Here is a 16,322-nt window from a genome sequence, read left to right on the forward strand (position 1 = left end):
CCTTCATCTCAATGGTAGTCATCTATCAGTTCATCTACTGTGAAAAAGTGGAAGTACCATATTTTCACGACTATAAGGCGCATATAAACGTCTTTTTTTCCCCTCAAAATGTGCGGCGCGCCCTATAGTGCAGTGCGCCCTATGTGTGTTGTTACTGCGGACGTTTGAGCCCACCATGAGAATGTTAAAGGGGGAAATGTGGGCGTGGATTGTGTATAAAAGAACAGGTATATGCTTTATGCAGAACTCCTCATCGCCTCATTGAGGAGATGATGAAAGAGTGGCTGAGGAAGGTGTATGTAGGGAGACCAGGTGGTTCTTTCCACGCATCACTATTGCTGTTAATCTGTGACTCCATGCGTGCCCATCTCACATCTGATGTGAAAAACATGGTGAAACAAATGAACGCTGTGCTCGCTGTTATTCTGACAAAGGAACTTCAACTGCTCGACATCGGTGTGAACCGGCCGTTCAAATTAATGCTACGTTCACACCGGACGCTGCAAGAGCAGCAAAATCGCGTCTGTTGCCTCATTTTTGCTGCTTGTACCAGTTAGTTCTGACGCGCGTTGGGCGGAGCTACTCTATCCTTTCTTTGCCTTGCAAAGATATTTGCTGTGATCAGTGGGTATAAAGTAGTTTTAATGTGTTTTTAAGTGAGAAAGTCCACCTGAAAACTTAATCATTGCAGTCAGTTCATCCAGATTACAATCCCATCTTCCAATATTATTTCTGTCGGAGCCGCTCAGACCCCCACATACCAGCGGTGTGCTGTCAGTAGGAATCCCATTTAACAGCAGCCTCGGGCCGGGTCGCCTCCTATGGGTTCACCATGGCAGCTGGTAGGTGTTTTTCATCTAAATAATCTATACTGCAGGCACCAGGATAATAAAAGCGAACATATTCTGCCGGCAGATTTCTGCATTTTAAGTTAATTTATGCGTCAAACTGTTTCAGAGGAGTGATCACAGCGCTCTGTGTCATCAGCGATGTGTCTGTCCCACAGCCAGCTCCCAGGTTTGATTAATACTTTGTAATAAATACATTAATAAAGCACAAACATACTCAGTTTTGCTCCCACGCTATTTTTAAATACGCAGTAGAGGTATTTTAACGTAGTAGAGGATATGTACCGGTATATAAAACCTGTGCCCTATCATCCGGTGCGCCTTATGTGTGTGTTAAATACAGTAATGGCACACATAGCTGAGACTGCGCCTTTTAGTACGGTGCGCCTTATGGTCGTGAAAATACGGTAGAAGAGTAAACTTGGATATATGTTTTAGCTGGTATTCCCTGATAAAATTTCTTTGTAAAATAAAGTAAGCATAAATTATCCTTTAAAGTTATATAGTAAAGTAATAAGACAGGGCAACATTATTTACTGTTGGATAAACCACATCAAGATTATGCTATGTACTTAAGTAATTGATTTAGAGATACTTTTTATTTAAAAATAAAGAAATGTTTAATAAAGCCAGCCGAAGTTTATCACATTATTGTATTTCCATGTTGGCAAGAGTAGTAGCCTCGCAGAAAACAGCATTGAGGAGCAGAAATGGGCAGATAGCTTCTGCTCCCAGAGGTCACAGCAGCCCCAGGCAGAACCATGTCTTTAACATGAAAGCAGGTTGGCAGTAAAGCAGGGGCTCAACAGTCCCAGTCCAGAGAAAAGCAGGAGGAGATCCAGGGTTTTTAATCCCTTTTACCAACCCTACATCCCTCGGTGCAGGTGAAACCCACCACCATAGCACTCAAATTCCTGCAAAAGCCTCAGGCAGCAGAAACAGGGAGTAGACACAGTTCATGGCAATTTGTTTTGAATGTTAACCTTAAAACAGAATAAAACTTTATCGTCATTGTTTTAAAAAAGGAACACTATTAGGGATGCTCTGGTCAACAGCGTGAAAAAAGTACAATGCTTTTTTGTATTAATTTCTCTGTAACTGTACATTTTCAGTCAGGCATCCAGAATGATGCCACAGTTCTGTAAACAAAAACTATTGACTCCTTTGGGTTAGACTTCTCTTCTTGAGCTTGTCGCGTAGGAGTGATCGGTGTGAACATTCATACCTGCAACTGAAAAAGCATGGCTTGAATAAGGTCTTGATTGCCCTTTTCCCTACTTGTAGAAATAACAGCTCTAGCACATATGCAAATGTTATTTCACTTAGAAACTATTTCTGTATTTACTTTAGCATTAAGCATTAGTGTGGGGATGGATTTGACTTTTAACTCAACAAATTCAACAGCAGATTAAACAGAATACATTTATTTTATCAAGGACGGTTTCCAGTCGACACGTTCTTAAAAAAATCCCTTAAATCTTTTAAACCAGTTATTATTTATGTCTTTTAGAATTCCCATAAAGAAATTCACCATGCATACAATTATCTACATCTCAGCAGTGTTTGTCACTGTGTAGCTGCCTTCGGACTCAACATGATTGATTTATCAGGAGTTAAATCTTTAAGAACAGCTCACAAATATGCATTTCAATCTTTCAGAGAGGTTTCAGTTATTTTCTAAAGCAGCTGGAGATTTATAGCATGTGACATTACTCCGATAGGAAAAAAAGAATGATACTTTGGGCTACAGTGGAATTTGCAAAAGAGACATTAATATTAAAGCAAAACACAAAATGTATTAACTGTATTAACATTGGAACTAAAGGAGTGTTACTGTTTTATTTCCTTTTTGTATTTATAGACATAATAATCTTAAGTTTAAGTAGATGCATGATTGAGATTTCTATTATGCTGTTGGAGGTCTTAAGCACCCATGTTGGAGAGTACAGCGATACCTGTAGGGGCGTGATCGGGAGGATCGGACCCCCTGCTCTGAATCCGTGTGGTGTGTAATCATTGGATTTCTATACAACTCATGGATTGTACATAATGAACATTGTTCAAATGTAAGGATGTCCGTCGGTGGGCTTGGCACCAGCACATTCTAGGCCAGAGGGTGATAATCGAAATTTGTGGTCACATCATCTGACCTTAGGCTGCATATCCTGGAAATACGGGTGAAGAGAGGGGCAGAGCTGTAAACCAATCACCACCTGGTGGTGTGTTGGATACGCTGGAGGGGTGGAAGCTGGACAGACTTGGCAGAAATTCTGCTGAAAATTTCTGGTGAAAATTTATTAGTATAGCACTGGGTCAGAGATGTGTTCAACTCCCACCTCCTTTATGGACAGGGTTTCTAGGTGCAGCCAAGGGCCTGAGAGGTCTGGTTTGGTGACCAGTCAATTTCCTCTTTGCTTTTTGCAGATGTTGTTGTTGTGCTCAAGAGAGGGTTTAAAGAAAAGGCAAAGCTCTGTAGTCATGAAATCTGGATCATACCTGAAAGAAGATGATTCTGGATAGAAGTTGCTAAAAATAGCTTTCTACGCAGAGTGTCTGTAAACTCTTTTAGAGATGGGGTGAGCAGGTTGGTCATCCAGGAGAAACTTGGAGTAGAGCCGCTTCTCCTCCACATTGAGAGGAATCAGCTGAGGTGATTCAGACTGCTTTATTGGATATCCCCTAGACGATTCCCCCAGGAGGTGTTCCAGGCATGTCCCAGCGGGAGGAGGCACAAGGGACAACCCAAGACAGTGCTGGAGAGGCTGTGTCTCCTGGCTGCCCTGGGAGCGCATTGGGCATCCCCCAGCGGAGCTGGAGGAGGTGTCTGGGAAGAGGGAAGTCTGGAAGTCTCCTCAGACTTTCACGACCCGTGTCCTAGATAGAACCGAGTATGAGTACCTTTATTAGTGTTGTGTGAATTGATTTACAAAAATAAAAAAAATTGAAATACATTCACTGCCCTTGATTTTAAGCAACATCCATGTAAATCTTGTTTTCTCATTCTTCACACAGCAAAACTGCAGAAAAACATTTTTCCAATACAACCGTTTAGCCCATATATTTATGTTGCAAACTATTTTGAATGACCCCTTTATTCAATGCAGCAATGCCCTCCTCTCTCTCAATTCACAAAGATGAATGGTAGAGTGATGGCACAACACATGACACATGCCAGGAGTTCTTTGCAGCTAACTGCCCCTATAATAGGGACACACTGTTGTCCACCCTGCTGCTGAAAAATGTAGTATGCTAAACTCCCAGGTATGACTCCTGCTACTCGGAAATGGGGGTTCAACAGATAAGACACACATTAATAGTGACCACATGACTGGGTAGTCTACTTTTTAAATGTTGAACCAGAGAGGTGTCGATGGATGAGTGAGGCCTTGGGGTGAGTGATGTGAGCAGGGTACTAAAGAAAAGCCTCGTGGCTGCAGGTTCTTTCATCAGGGAACATGGCTCACCTCTGCATCCTGTCTTGATTTCCTGCACCGTGAGTCATCACAGTCCCAACAGACAGATGGAAAAGCAGTAAGAAAGACAGTCAGATAGGCAGGCTTGCAGGCAGCCCACTCAGTGAAGCAGAAACACCAGGAGCTCAGTGGCTGCCATGGATACACTCCCGGAGTGTCTTTGCTGCTCTCTCTCTCAATGTTTACCAAATGCATGTGTGCAAACATGTGCGTAGGTTTGTTTTGGAGGCCTTTATCCCCATTGTTAAAAATAGAATAATATTTTTGAATCTCTGATATTATTTTTATGCACCTTTGTAAAGCCCTTATCCAGAAAAAAATAATAGATTGTATAATTTAATTATTATTTTTATTTAGATGCTAATTCAGTAAGTGATGCCAATAAATCTTTTAAAAGAGCTACCAGTTTACCTGACATAAACATGAATAGGAAAAGGGATTGCGTTCTCTCTCTGAATGCAGATAAATATAAAGCATTTCAATTTAAAAGAATAAATTGTTATAAGATTATAAACACTGGTATTTTATCTCAACGTCCTTCTTTTGCATATAAACTATGTTGGACCTTTTGTTTAAACTGAGTGTTGAAGCTTATCACTCAAGGCTTTAAGGAAAACTTAAAAAAGACTCTAAATGGCTACTAAAGATAATTGTCTGTAAATTTTACTGTTTTGCCTTAGATGTAATTGTAAATAGCTATGATCGACTGATTCTAATAAACTCATATTATGATGTCGGATGAAAACAAACTATCTAGAAATATCCATCTTGGTTTAGATATTATCTAGGTTGTATAACTACAGATGATAGAAAACAAATTTATATCAGTGACTAAGAAAACTTTGTATAAAGAAAACTGAAGTAGGATTGCAATAAAGTGTCCTGAAATAACCTTGTATTTATTTTAACATTTTGGGCTTGTTTTCATAAAGGAGACTGCCTAAAAGTGGCTATTTCTTAAGGGATCAACTTAAAATTACACACAAGAGCTTGTTTTTTCTTAGAAAGCTTTTTAGAAACATGTTACATAAATATAAAACTCTCCTGTTAATTTGGAACTGTATATTTATTTTTAGGAAGTGCACCGGATCACCACTGGCGATGGCATTAAGCGTACAGACAAAGAGGATGCTGCGGCGAGCGAGGTGGGCTGGATGACGTCAGTGAAAGATTGGGCTGGAGTCATGATATCCGCTCAGACGCTGACAGGAAGAGTCCTGGTGAGTTCGCATCTTCGGTCACTTCTGGAGCAGACGGTTGCTTGGTTATTCTAATGATTCTTGACAGATAATCAATATCGTACCTGGATTTTGTTATGACAATGTGCCGCTGTTAAGCATCTTGTGTTTTTCACCTGTTATTATTCATGATTCATAAGGTATGCAAGGTATGGGCCATTTGGAGGCTCAGACAAGCCTCAAACTGGCTACTTTTTACTTTGATATTCCATAAACTGTTGACTTGCAGATTTTGATTCTTTATCTCTCAACAAAGCCAGATAGGGGATTTAGAGTATATTAAGGTCATATCCTCTGCAAAGTCTGCAGAGCGCCGACATAATCAGATATAAAGACAGAGATGTGCAGTTTAGAAATGTGATGGTGCCTGGTTTGTCTAACAGTGTTTTTGTGGCACAGCAAGCTTCTACGCCTACAGGATCATTTTATTTCAGTTTCTATTGTATCGGACAAAAATGTCCTCAGTTAAACTTTTGGATAGGATAAGCCTTTGCGGTGACATCTAGGTAAGAAGTGGGATGTCATTTTTTAAATCTTGCAAGAGGTGTTTGATGATTCTTGGCTATAGGCCTTTGGCACTGGAAGGACTAAGATTCACTGGTGATGAAATGAAATGGTATTAGTGGGAACACAATGCCAAGGCTTGCCGCAGTCCTTCAGGCTCAGTCCCAGTTTTACTTTAGTCTTTTTAAATGTACTACAGCATTCCCATTTGGCCATGTATACATACTTTAATAATTATAAATATGGGGTGAAAGTAAAAACATAATGTATTTCTATTAAAATAAAAAAATACTATGAGGGAGAGGCATCAGCCTCCATATGACCTTGCTAGAATAAGTGGGTTGAAAATAGATGGACTGGATGGTATGTCAAAATATTCAAGGGGAGTTTTTAAATGACTAGAGTGACTTACAAATGGTCTTTTTTTGCTCCTGTTAAGTGTATTTTGTTGAATTTGTCCAGTTTCTATTAACTGTGATTCTGACTTAATTGATATAAAGTGAGACATTTTTGTGGTAGTTCAGCCTAAAATAGCACATTACCTCCCAGACAAGTACACTTGCTAACTCCAAGCACAAATGTGATGCATGTTATTTTTTCAGGTCATTTTATTCTATAAGAAGCAAATAAGAGTTCAGCCTCTTTTCCTAATAAGTGTTATTCGTATTTTTTTAAACACCAAAGCTTATAGCAATTCGTCCATTTTTTTGTGTGTAAATATGTGCATGTGCAGCCGAAGAGCTGCAGCTCATAATGGCTTTACACACAACTGTTTAGAGGGTGCTCATCTGTAACCATAGCAACTGCTGCTTACCTAAACACAGCAGATGTGTGTTTTCTCTTTCTGCTTTTTAGGGCACACATTAAACTCTATTTACAGCCCATCTGAGAGTTGGTTGTATTGGGAAGTACTAGCAATCATCAGCTTAAGTAAAAGACGGAATATGCGTTCATCTCTCTGTTATTCTCCTATTACATCTTACATAGTATTTTTAAATAAATGCATTGAGGGAGCTTATAGCACATTATCCTGCTTGTTAGAACATGGTTTTGACAAAGCTGATTTTTTTTTTAGTATCAGCTTCTGGTTATGTTTACAATTTGAAGTTTAATGGGTCCATAGTAATTTATTTCTAAAATGATTCCTTCCTGTCTTGAAAAATGTGTAGTAGTCTGAAATTTTATGTCAGCATTTTTTTCAGCTCTGGATAATAAAAAAAAAACAACAACAGATTTTGGAAAAAGGCTTTTATGTTCAGAGTTTCCTCATTTAGTGTTTAATTCCTCTTTCCCTCTAGTTTTCTCAGTTCTTTCTTTCTTAGTCCCTTTTTCCTCTTCCTCTTGTTCCCTCTTTCCCTTTGCTATAGCTTCCTCCCCTTTTTCTTCAGCCCTTCCTTTCCCTTTTTTCCTTTACTGTCTTTTTTACATTTTTCTCTTGTTTCCTTCTCCCTTTACTCGCCATCCCCAGGGATCTTACTTTCCTGTGTCCTGCTCTCTCTTTATTACATTTCTTCTTTCTTTTCATGGTGCTCCTTTTTTTCTTTTCTTCTTTGAGCTGTCTCTCCCTTGTGACATTCATTCTCTTATGTAAAATCAGTTTTTTAAATATTTGTAGTGACACCACACATCACTTTAAATGTTTGTTAGAAATGAAATATGCTAGAATATAGGTGCTCAAAATAATTCATTTATAATAACACTTGGTTTTAAAAAAAATATTCAGTCACTATTTGAACAGTGGAAACATTCAAAGTAAGTGTATGAATAAAACATAACTATTTTATTTGTTGGCTAAGAAAAACGAATACACTTGTAATCCCTACAAGTGATTAAAGGTCACTCAGAATTCCTTGTAAACCAGGTGTGAACACATGTACCTAAAGCTGTCCACATGGGGTTGGATCACCTTGGACACCTGATATCACAGTGTTTGAACAGAGACATTGATACCCAAGAGATCTTAGCTATTGTGTGAAGATGTCTCTGAGGCTTAGTCAAAACTACAATGTGAAACTTTTTTTTAACCAAAAAAATCAGGTGCATCTTCATGAAATAGGATGTGAATGAAAAGTACATTTATTTCAATAGCTAACAGAGTGAAACCTGTGTATACATTCGCTGTACATAAAAAGATGCGCCATTTTTTGGATATCTTTATCTTTCAGGATACTGTTGATGGTAAAAGTGAAAAGCTACTACAGTATGTCATTGTATTGTGCAGTATACAGTGTATGATGCATGCATTACTGCACCAGTGCAGCATTGCAAAGAAGCAGTTATGGTTTTGCTGAGGCTAAGGAATCCCAGCAGTCTTGATCTCATTTTTACTGTTTGAAATTAGATTATTAGACCAGATTTTGAAAGCTTCCTAGGAAAGTCTGGAATTTTAATAACCTGTTTTCCTGGTCTTTATAAGCATATGAGAGAAATAAGATTATTTAAAAATTATTGTATTTATTTTAGGCTTTATTTCTTTCTTTTGTTTGTCCTTCTTTTTTTTTATTGCCTTTCCTCAATTCACTGTCTATATTGTCCTTCCTTTGTGTTTTCCTCTACTCTGTGTATTTTTCCTTTTTCCTCCTTGTGTCCTTCTTTCCTTACCCCCTTGTTTTCCTTTTTCCATTTCCCCTCCTTTGTTTTCTTTTCGTTTTTATTCCTTTTCTCCTTCCACTGTTTTCTTTCAAGTGTCCTTCCTTAATTATACGTTTCCTTGTTATGCTGGACTTGATCAACTGCCTGTCATAAAGTCAATGACAGTTTTTAATTAATACATTTCCATGTAGTTGTCTGGGCTCTAACAAACCTTTTTTTTTGTTCTGATGTAATATATATTACCATTTTATGAGAAACTGGATTTCATCTTATCATTTACTTTAACATGGATATCAGGGACTTGGACTTTTCTAATACATTTGTTTCACCTTTTAACTTAAATAAATAACTTAGAATATTTAATATTTAAGAGCTACAAATGTACTCCACAGACATAAATTTGATCTTAAATTACCCTAGTCCTGATAGCTGCAAAAGATTTCCAACAAAAGATAAAGAAAAATGACAAAATCACAACAGAATCAAGTTAATGCTCCAAATATTGTATTATGGTTAATAATCAGATTTTTATTTAAGCCTCTTTTGTTTTTAGACTGAAAGTCATAGCCAAAGTTTTTTTACACTATGTCTGAAATGTTGCACTGTTTCATGTTTGTGTGTGTGTATTGGTTTATGTTACCTATTAGGGACAGTTTTTGATATATTTACTAACTTTCTGGAGAATTTTCCCGAAGAACCGCGCTCTTCACATGCACTACCCTATACCCGCATCAGAGAGGGAACGCCTATTAAATGCATGCGAGAGCGTGCACGAGCCCATTTCTCCTCGTGCACGCTCTGTTTAAAAGTTGCTGTTTGCGTCGCTCATACAAGCTTACTTTTTAAAAGAAGATTTGAAATGATTCCACTATGTCAGACTCGCCACCGGTAAGTAAAAATGGCGATGAGCACGTCGGACGGACTTATGTAAACATGTCACCAGAATGATTGACAATTAGGAGGACCAATTATTTTGATGATCCACCCGGAAAAAGAAAATCTACTGGGTAGAGTGTATAGAGGCATAAGAAAGTATTTACAAAGGATCTCAATAGATATAAAACATATTTAGATGTTTGTTTGTTTTTTTACAGTATCATGTAATTTAATTTGATTATTGTAAATCATAAACACATGTAACTTTTACTGATTGCCGTAGACTGAAAAGTGAGCTGCTTAAGTCTTTTTTTGGTTAGCAATAATTAACTTTGAAGAAAGTGTGCTTGTTATTACTTTTCTAAAATGGTTATAGGAAAGAAACCTAAGAAGCCTACCTTCTTAGATCGTTAAGAAACTCAGAGTGCAGTTAATAAGACCTTGGGATGTCAAGGAGTTTCTAACAAGGTTCAGAACAGTCTTTTCATGGCTGGCAACTGTACTTCACAAAACAGCAACACCATGGACACCTAGGTGTGAAGTGTGAAGCAGCCATTATCTGTCTGCACAGTATTCTTTTTAGAGAGACAACTGCTAAAGACCTCCAGACTTTAAGAAGTGTTCATTTTAGAAATGGCTGATATTAAAATCATGATTTATGCACAGTGTTGGAGCATTGGTGTAAAACATGCCAGCATTTTACTCTAAAGTGGTGGAGACATGTACCCAGGAGAATGATTAATCACTCTTCTCTGTTCTGGAAAATTGATAGACTGTAGTTACCAGCATGCATTTTGGCCAGATATATCTATTAATTAATTAATTAATTAATTAATCTAATGTTGATTGATATCAATGAATAATTGAAACACGGACAATTTCTTAAAAACCTGAGTATCCTTGTATCAAGAGGATCTTTCCAGTAATGGCTCAATACTCTTTTTACAATACACTGTATAAAAAAAAAGGAGTCCATCATTATATTTTAACTCTTTGTTGTACCAGTTGTAATAAATAATAAGTGAATAAACAAAACCAGTTTTATAACACATTATTAAACGAGATATATTTAAAAATCTAACAATACGGGAAGGTTATTGAATAAACAAAAGGTGAATTAAAATACTGTCATTAAACGACAGAATATGTCACTCTGACATGCTGTTAAATTATTTGTTCCGTTGAGGTGGATGGTGTCTGTGAAAGTTGCTCTCTGTTTTTAGCGTACTTGTACATTCAGCGTTGGGAGGGACTTGCTGTGAGCAGTGCCTTGATCTCAGACAATTGTTAAAACTTGGCTCCATAAAGGGAGTTACAGACAAAAGCCTTCCGCAACTATCGGGATTATTGCTAGCATGTCTTTTTCTATCATGTCACAAATACTTTGAATACCTCCCTCCACTTTTTTAATCATCACATCCTTGCTCTCCAAAAACAGTGCTTCTTCATGCAGCACAACTTAATTGGCCCTATTTAGTTGATAACTGTTGATTATTGAGTGTTTATATTTACAAACAGAAGTATATAGAGTGCATTTTGCATGAGAAATTAAAAAATTTAAATAATCGCTGACTGGACTCCAGATTGATTCATGTTTATGCTCTAGCATGCCTCCGCTTTGGCATTACTTCTCTTGCAAATACTAATGAGTACACTGTATGATTTTTTTTTTGCCTTTTTCGGGCTGATTTTCCAGTCGTGCAAGAACATTTTAATCGGGCCGAGTTTTAGCCTGATCGCACATCGTGTAATCTGTATGGGGTAGCAAGGGGCGATCAGCCACTCACGACTACCTCCCAAGTAGGAATTGTGAGGTCGGGAGAAAATCAATCACGTTTGAAATTTAGTCTGCCGTCGGGGGAAGATCGCTCAGTGTGCATGCGCAAACAAGGATTTTTCTTCTTCTTCCTCTTAGATGAAAACACAGCAGCATGAAATGGAGTTGTTTCTGTAAAATTGACAGGATGTAGTAGCCACGTTTGCTCAGCCATGTCTTTGTCCAAATACGTTGTCGCTAACTCTAGTGAGCTTCTTATTCCTCTTCTACTCGTTTGGCTTCCAAATAGACAACCCTGAGTAGCACCATCTCACTGCGGAGCTGAGTCCGACTGGGTGTTTAGACATAAAGTGTGAGCAGGTAGATCGCATCAGAGTGTCAGGTTGCACAGTATCAGAACATACATTGTTAGCTGTGAATCGTCGTACAGTGTGCGCTGTAGCTGCGTGCAACGATTAAAAAAAATTATACAGTGTATGCCCGGCTTTAAGAATGAACAGCCTGGCCCTCTAGTGGACGCACTTCAACACAGAAAGAAACCTCTTTGCTTAACAGTTAATCCAATGAAACACATTTTAATTCAGTAAACCATTATTTGACAATTCATGGTAAGTAGATTATTTGTGTACATCCCTAATTGTTGCAAGTATAATTTTGCTGCAGTGCATTGTTTTTTAGGGATTGGATGTGTCTTAGTTCAAGAGAAACAAACTCTTAATGCTGCACCATACACTGACATGTTTGGTGTGAAGATAAACCTTTTTTTTATTCACAACATTGGCGACCATCAGTGTTCAGAGCAAAGGTCTATAAGAAAATAAAATAGTTAGTTAAGTGTGAGACACGTATAGGATTAGTTAGAGCAGAGAGTGTAAGCTACATAGGCAATTGTGTCCAACATTAGTGTCTGACTTCATGAATGTGTCACGACTCAGAACAGAGGACCCAGTATTCAGGCAAGACAGGCAGTGGGATTACTCAAAAGTGTTTAAAACCGGAAGATCGGAATAGCAGCGGCCAAGGAATCTACGACAGCAACCTTTGCAGGAGAGAAACACAGGTTAGTGACCATGATAATCTAACAGAGGATGATTATGAATACTTGAGTCACAAACCTGCTTTAACAGTTCAGTCGGTGCACAGAGGATATGGTAGATTCCAGCTGGTTGGCTGACATGACGTAGCGGTTGCCTCACAGAGAGTTCCAGATGCTAAAACCTTGAAGACTGCAGAACAAGCAAGAGATCAGATCCAAGCAGATGAAGGAATGCAGGATAATCCAGAGGTTGAAGTCAAGAGGCAGATCCAGGTTCAGTCCACAGGCAGAATCCAACAGGAGTATAATAGCTTTCTCTACACTCTATTCAGCCACTCTTAATACTTCGCAGTCAGAGCTCTGACTTTAGCAGATGCTCTATTATCATTTGAGCCATTCACAAACATCCCTATTGAAAACAATAACTTTGAAAATGTAATTTATTTTAACATCTCCATCACTAAAGGGAAACACATTTCATATATGAATTACACTCTGATTGATGTTTTCTATCAGTTCCTGTTAATAAGGTTTATTTTTGCTTACATTCAATAACAAGACATTTCAGATTTGGATAATACATCAGATCAATAAAAAACATTTCTTATACAGAAATGTGTGTAATAACAATAGCAGCTTAAAGGTAATTTTTTACTTCTACTTTAAGTATGGTAAACGTGACTTGTTGAAACACATATCTTTCTGACTAAGGAAATCTAATTTTCAAATGCATCGTTAATATTAACACAGTTAAACTCAGGATATGGGGTTAAAGTTATTGTAGCTGCGAAGCTAACTGACGCAAATCTGAATTACGTAATTCCTGAAACTTTAGACTATGTTTTCAAGCTTTTTTGTCCCAGGATTTTATAATTGTTCTTAAAATGTATTTTTATATCCAGCTGAACCAACTGCAGCATGACTCATTCAACCTAATGTTAGTGAAAACTGTTCCACATTGAAAGAGTCATATTGTAAACTCAGGTGTTTACTCTGACATTGCCTGTTGAGTGACAGGCAGGTGCAAGCTGCCCTGTAAAAACACCCAGCAGAGGCCTGGTGTTCATTTTTCTTAATGGGCTATAAAAGATCAGACCTTCCCTTTAGGTTTATTTGATTAGCAGAGAAAACCCTTCCTGATGACCTTTTAGTTCTGTGGCATCTATCTGCAGGAGATCAGAGATCTACGTCCCAAGCACTCAGATAAAATTGGACAACTGATGCCTGTATATTTCAATCTGCAACATGCAGAAAATAAGACCGTAGTTTACCCCAGATTGGGGACGCACAAGGTTCCCATCTGTCAGTTTATGCATTATTGCTTTTTTCCCCTCCCCCATCCACTCTTTTATCATGGAAGACCACCCTTCACTATTAATCATGAATCTCATCCCACTGCTGTTTGCTCACTTCACAAGCTGTCATTCTGAGCCTGAATAGGTGATTTTACTTTCATTCTGTACCAAAAATGCAACTTCCAGTTTTGATGTAATTTTAGAAATCGTTTTGCTTCTTTCTATGCACTGAGAGTCCGCTTTTAGGAATCCACAGAATTGATGTTTATAAAATAATATGAGACTGATGTTGATAGGTTCTGCCAGAAAACCAGATTTCTCCTAAATGATGGGACCCTGCTGAGTGACATTTAGTCCACGTGTGGTTCCCTCTGGATGTCTGCAGGGGGGCTTGGATGTCATTGAGCTATTATCTTGGCTTAAGAACGGGTTTCTATTAATGGAAATGCAGAGACACATTCTGGAAGCATTAGGTTTTACAATCTTTGCACCCTAAACTCAAGGATTTTTTCAAGTGTTTTTAATTACTCTCTTTTAAAAATATACTCTACTTCAGAAATCTCTCAGGTGGTTTTTTCATTCTCCTGGTCTAATAAAAATAAAATTAGTCGGCTGTATTTAGACCAACTGTGGAACAGTAACAGGGAACTGAGTGTTGTTGCCAACTCTTCTGAGTCTCCATGAATGTTACTCTGATTCCTACTTGACCTCAATCCTGCATTGCAATCTGGTCACTAGCTTTTAAAATGCTTAAATAGAATATAACCAGTTTATTTTTTTTTTCCCTCAGAACTGTAAAATTCTCATTATCTTAATAAATATGGTGCTGGTGAAACCTCCTTCCCTTTTGAGTGTATTACATTGCAAAATAAAATGCATAGATAATAAAGTATGTAACATTATAAGCACACAAATAAAATTAACTTGTAATATTAAAGTAAAATTACACAGTTTTCAGATTTTAAAGTATCCTGCATTTGAATTGAGCCTTCGGTACTCTGGCACTCCTATTTCACTTCCAGTTAAACAAAAAGATGTTTGTCAGAAATTTGTAAACTGAGTCAGCTGTTTGTATTTTCACCTCAGGATTAAGTCAGTTGTCATTACATCGTACCCACATTAAAACATAGAGATGATGCTTGGCAGCGATGTGCTGGTGAAGATTCTCAGTCATCCAGGCCTTAGTCATTCCAAAAAAGGTTAAAAAACAATCCACTGTACTTTGTTTGCAAGTTTGAAGATGTTTCGCTTCCCATCCATGAAGCTTTTTCAATTCAAATGTCAGAAATTGCGTTGAGTTTGAGGATTTATAGAATGAGAGCCTTGCAGGCTAAGAAAGAACCAAAATTGACCCCCATTCCTAAGGGACTGACAAGTTCGTCCGGTTCAATCTGCATGTTTTCTAGGCCAAAACAAGGATTTTATTTTTTGTCCAGTCTATAAAGCCTCAAACTCACAGCTATTTCTGACATTTTGAGTTGAAAAAACTTCCTGGTTGGGAAGTGAAACTTCTTCAAACTTGGAAACAAAGTCCAGTGGGTAGTTTTTTTTAACCTTTTTTGGATTGGCAAAGTTTTTAAAGAACTTTTTCATTTCTGATACAATATCATTACTGCAGCTTTGAGTATTGACCAACGCCGATATTGACCTGATGCAATGTCAGTGGAAATCATCAGAATGCTACAAAAGGCTTGATGAAATTATATAAAACAAAGAATAACAGTCAATGACACCAATAAACTTCTTTTTCTTTCTACAAATTGGAAGGGGCTGTTCGTATCTTCACCGGCTAGCTTTGTATATACTGTACTGCTTATCAGGGTGGAGAAAAAAACCCTAAATACACAGCGACTAGGTGTTGGACACGGAAAAGACCGTCGGCCGTAAATGCTCCCTAATCTCCCTACGACCCCCCCTGCTCCTGAATCTATACCAGTCGTCACCACTGGTGAGGATTTGGAGGAAGTTTAAGTTTGGTAGTGGATGTGATAATGGCACTAAGGATCCTGTTCAAGCCTTCTTGATTAACAAGCCAACTGTTGCCTTGACCTTCATCAGGAAGACATAATGGAGCTTTGGATCTGTCACAGAGAGCTTATAGGGCGCCAGAACATCATTTTCAACAGATGGATAGAAGACCTTTGAGGAACAAACACTGAACCACACAATATGGGATAGCTCTTACAGTAAAAACACCATGCTGCCTCTCTGAAATATAAAAATTTAGCAGTGCATTGAAATTTCAAGGTGGAATTCTCCTTTGTTATTGCTTCGATAACACATAGTTTTAACCACCTGAGGTTGTACTTTCTGTTCTTGTTTTCATCATAATATCTCTTGTCTTGTGGCATCAGAAAAAAGCATTAAATGTTGATGAATGCGACTTATATTGTTTCAACTCACCTGTGGCCATGTCAGAAAAAGGGTTGCTGTTTGCCACCTGTGGGCTCTGTTGCCAAAAAGAATGTGTGTAAAACTAACACCCCTTACAACAGAAGAAACAACGTGACAGCAGCTCGCTGCTCGCATCGATGTCTGCTGCTATTTTCAGAAGACAGCAGCTGCCGGACGGTTTTGTCATGGCCTTTTTGAAAAAAGAAAAAAAGAAAAAAAAAAAGAGAAATCAAGCTCAAATCTTTGTTCTGCTCTTTTATGAGTCAAAATCAAATAAATGTATTTAAAT

The 16,322-nt window shown here is 37.9% G+C and overlaps 1 protein-coding gene across 11 annotated transcripts in view; it reads left to right on the forward strand.

The window, feature by feature from the left end:
* Nucleotides 1–16,322, forward strand: part of LOC107089490 (calcium-activated potassium channel subunit alpha-1-like) — a 135,504-nt gene that overhangs the window by 16,923 nt on the left and 102,259 nt on the right. For all 11 annotated transcript variants that reach the window (XM_015382353.1, XM_015382320.1, XM_015382328.1 and 8 more), the window contains exon 2: nucleotides 5,398–5,541. In XM_015382353.1, the coding sequence (XP_015237839.1) occupies nucleotides 5,398–5,541 (144 nt within the window). The remainder of the gene's footprint in view (nucleotides 1–5,397; nucleotides 5,542–16,322) is intronic.

The sequence above is a fragment of the Cyprinodon variegatus genome, unplaced genomic scaffold (assembly GCF_000732505.1).
Source record: "Cyprinodon variegatus isolate N-32 unplaced genomic scaffold, C_variegatus-1.0 Scaffold12, whole genome shotgun sequence".
NCBI lineage: Eukaryota > Metazoa > Chordata > Actinopteri > Cyprinodontiformes > Cyprinodontidae > Cyprinodon > Cyprinodon variegatus.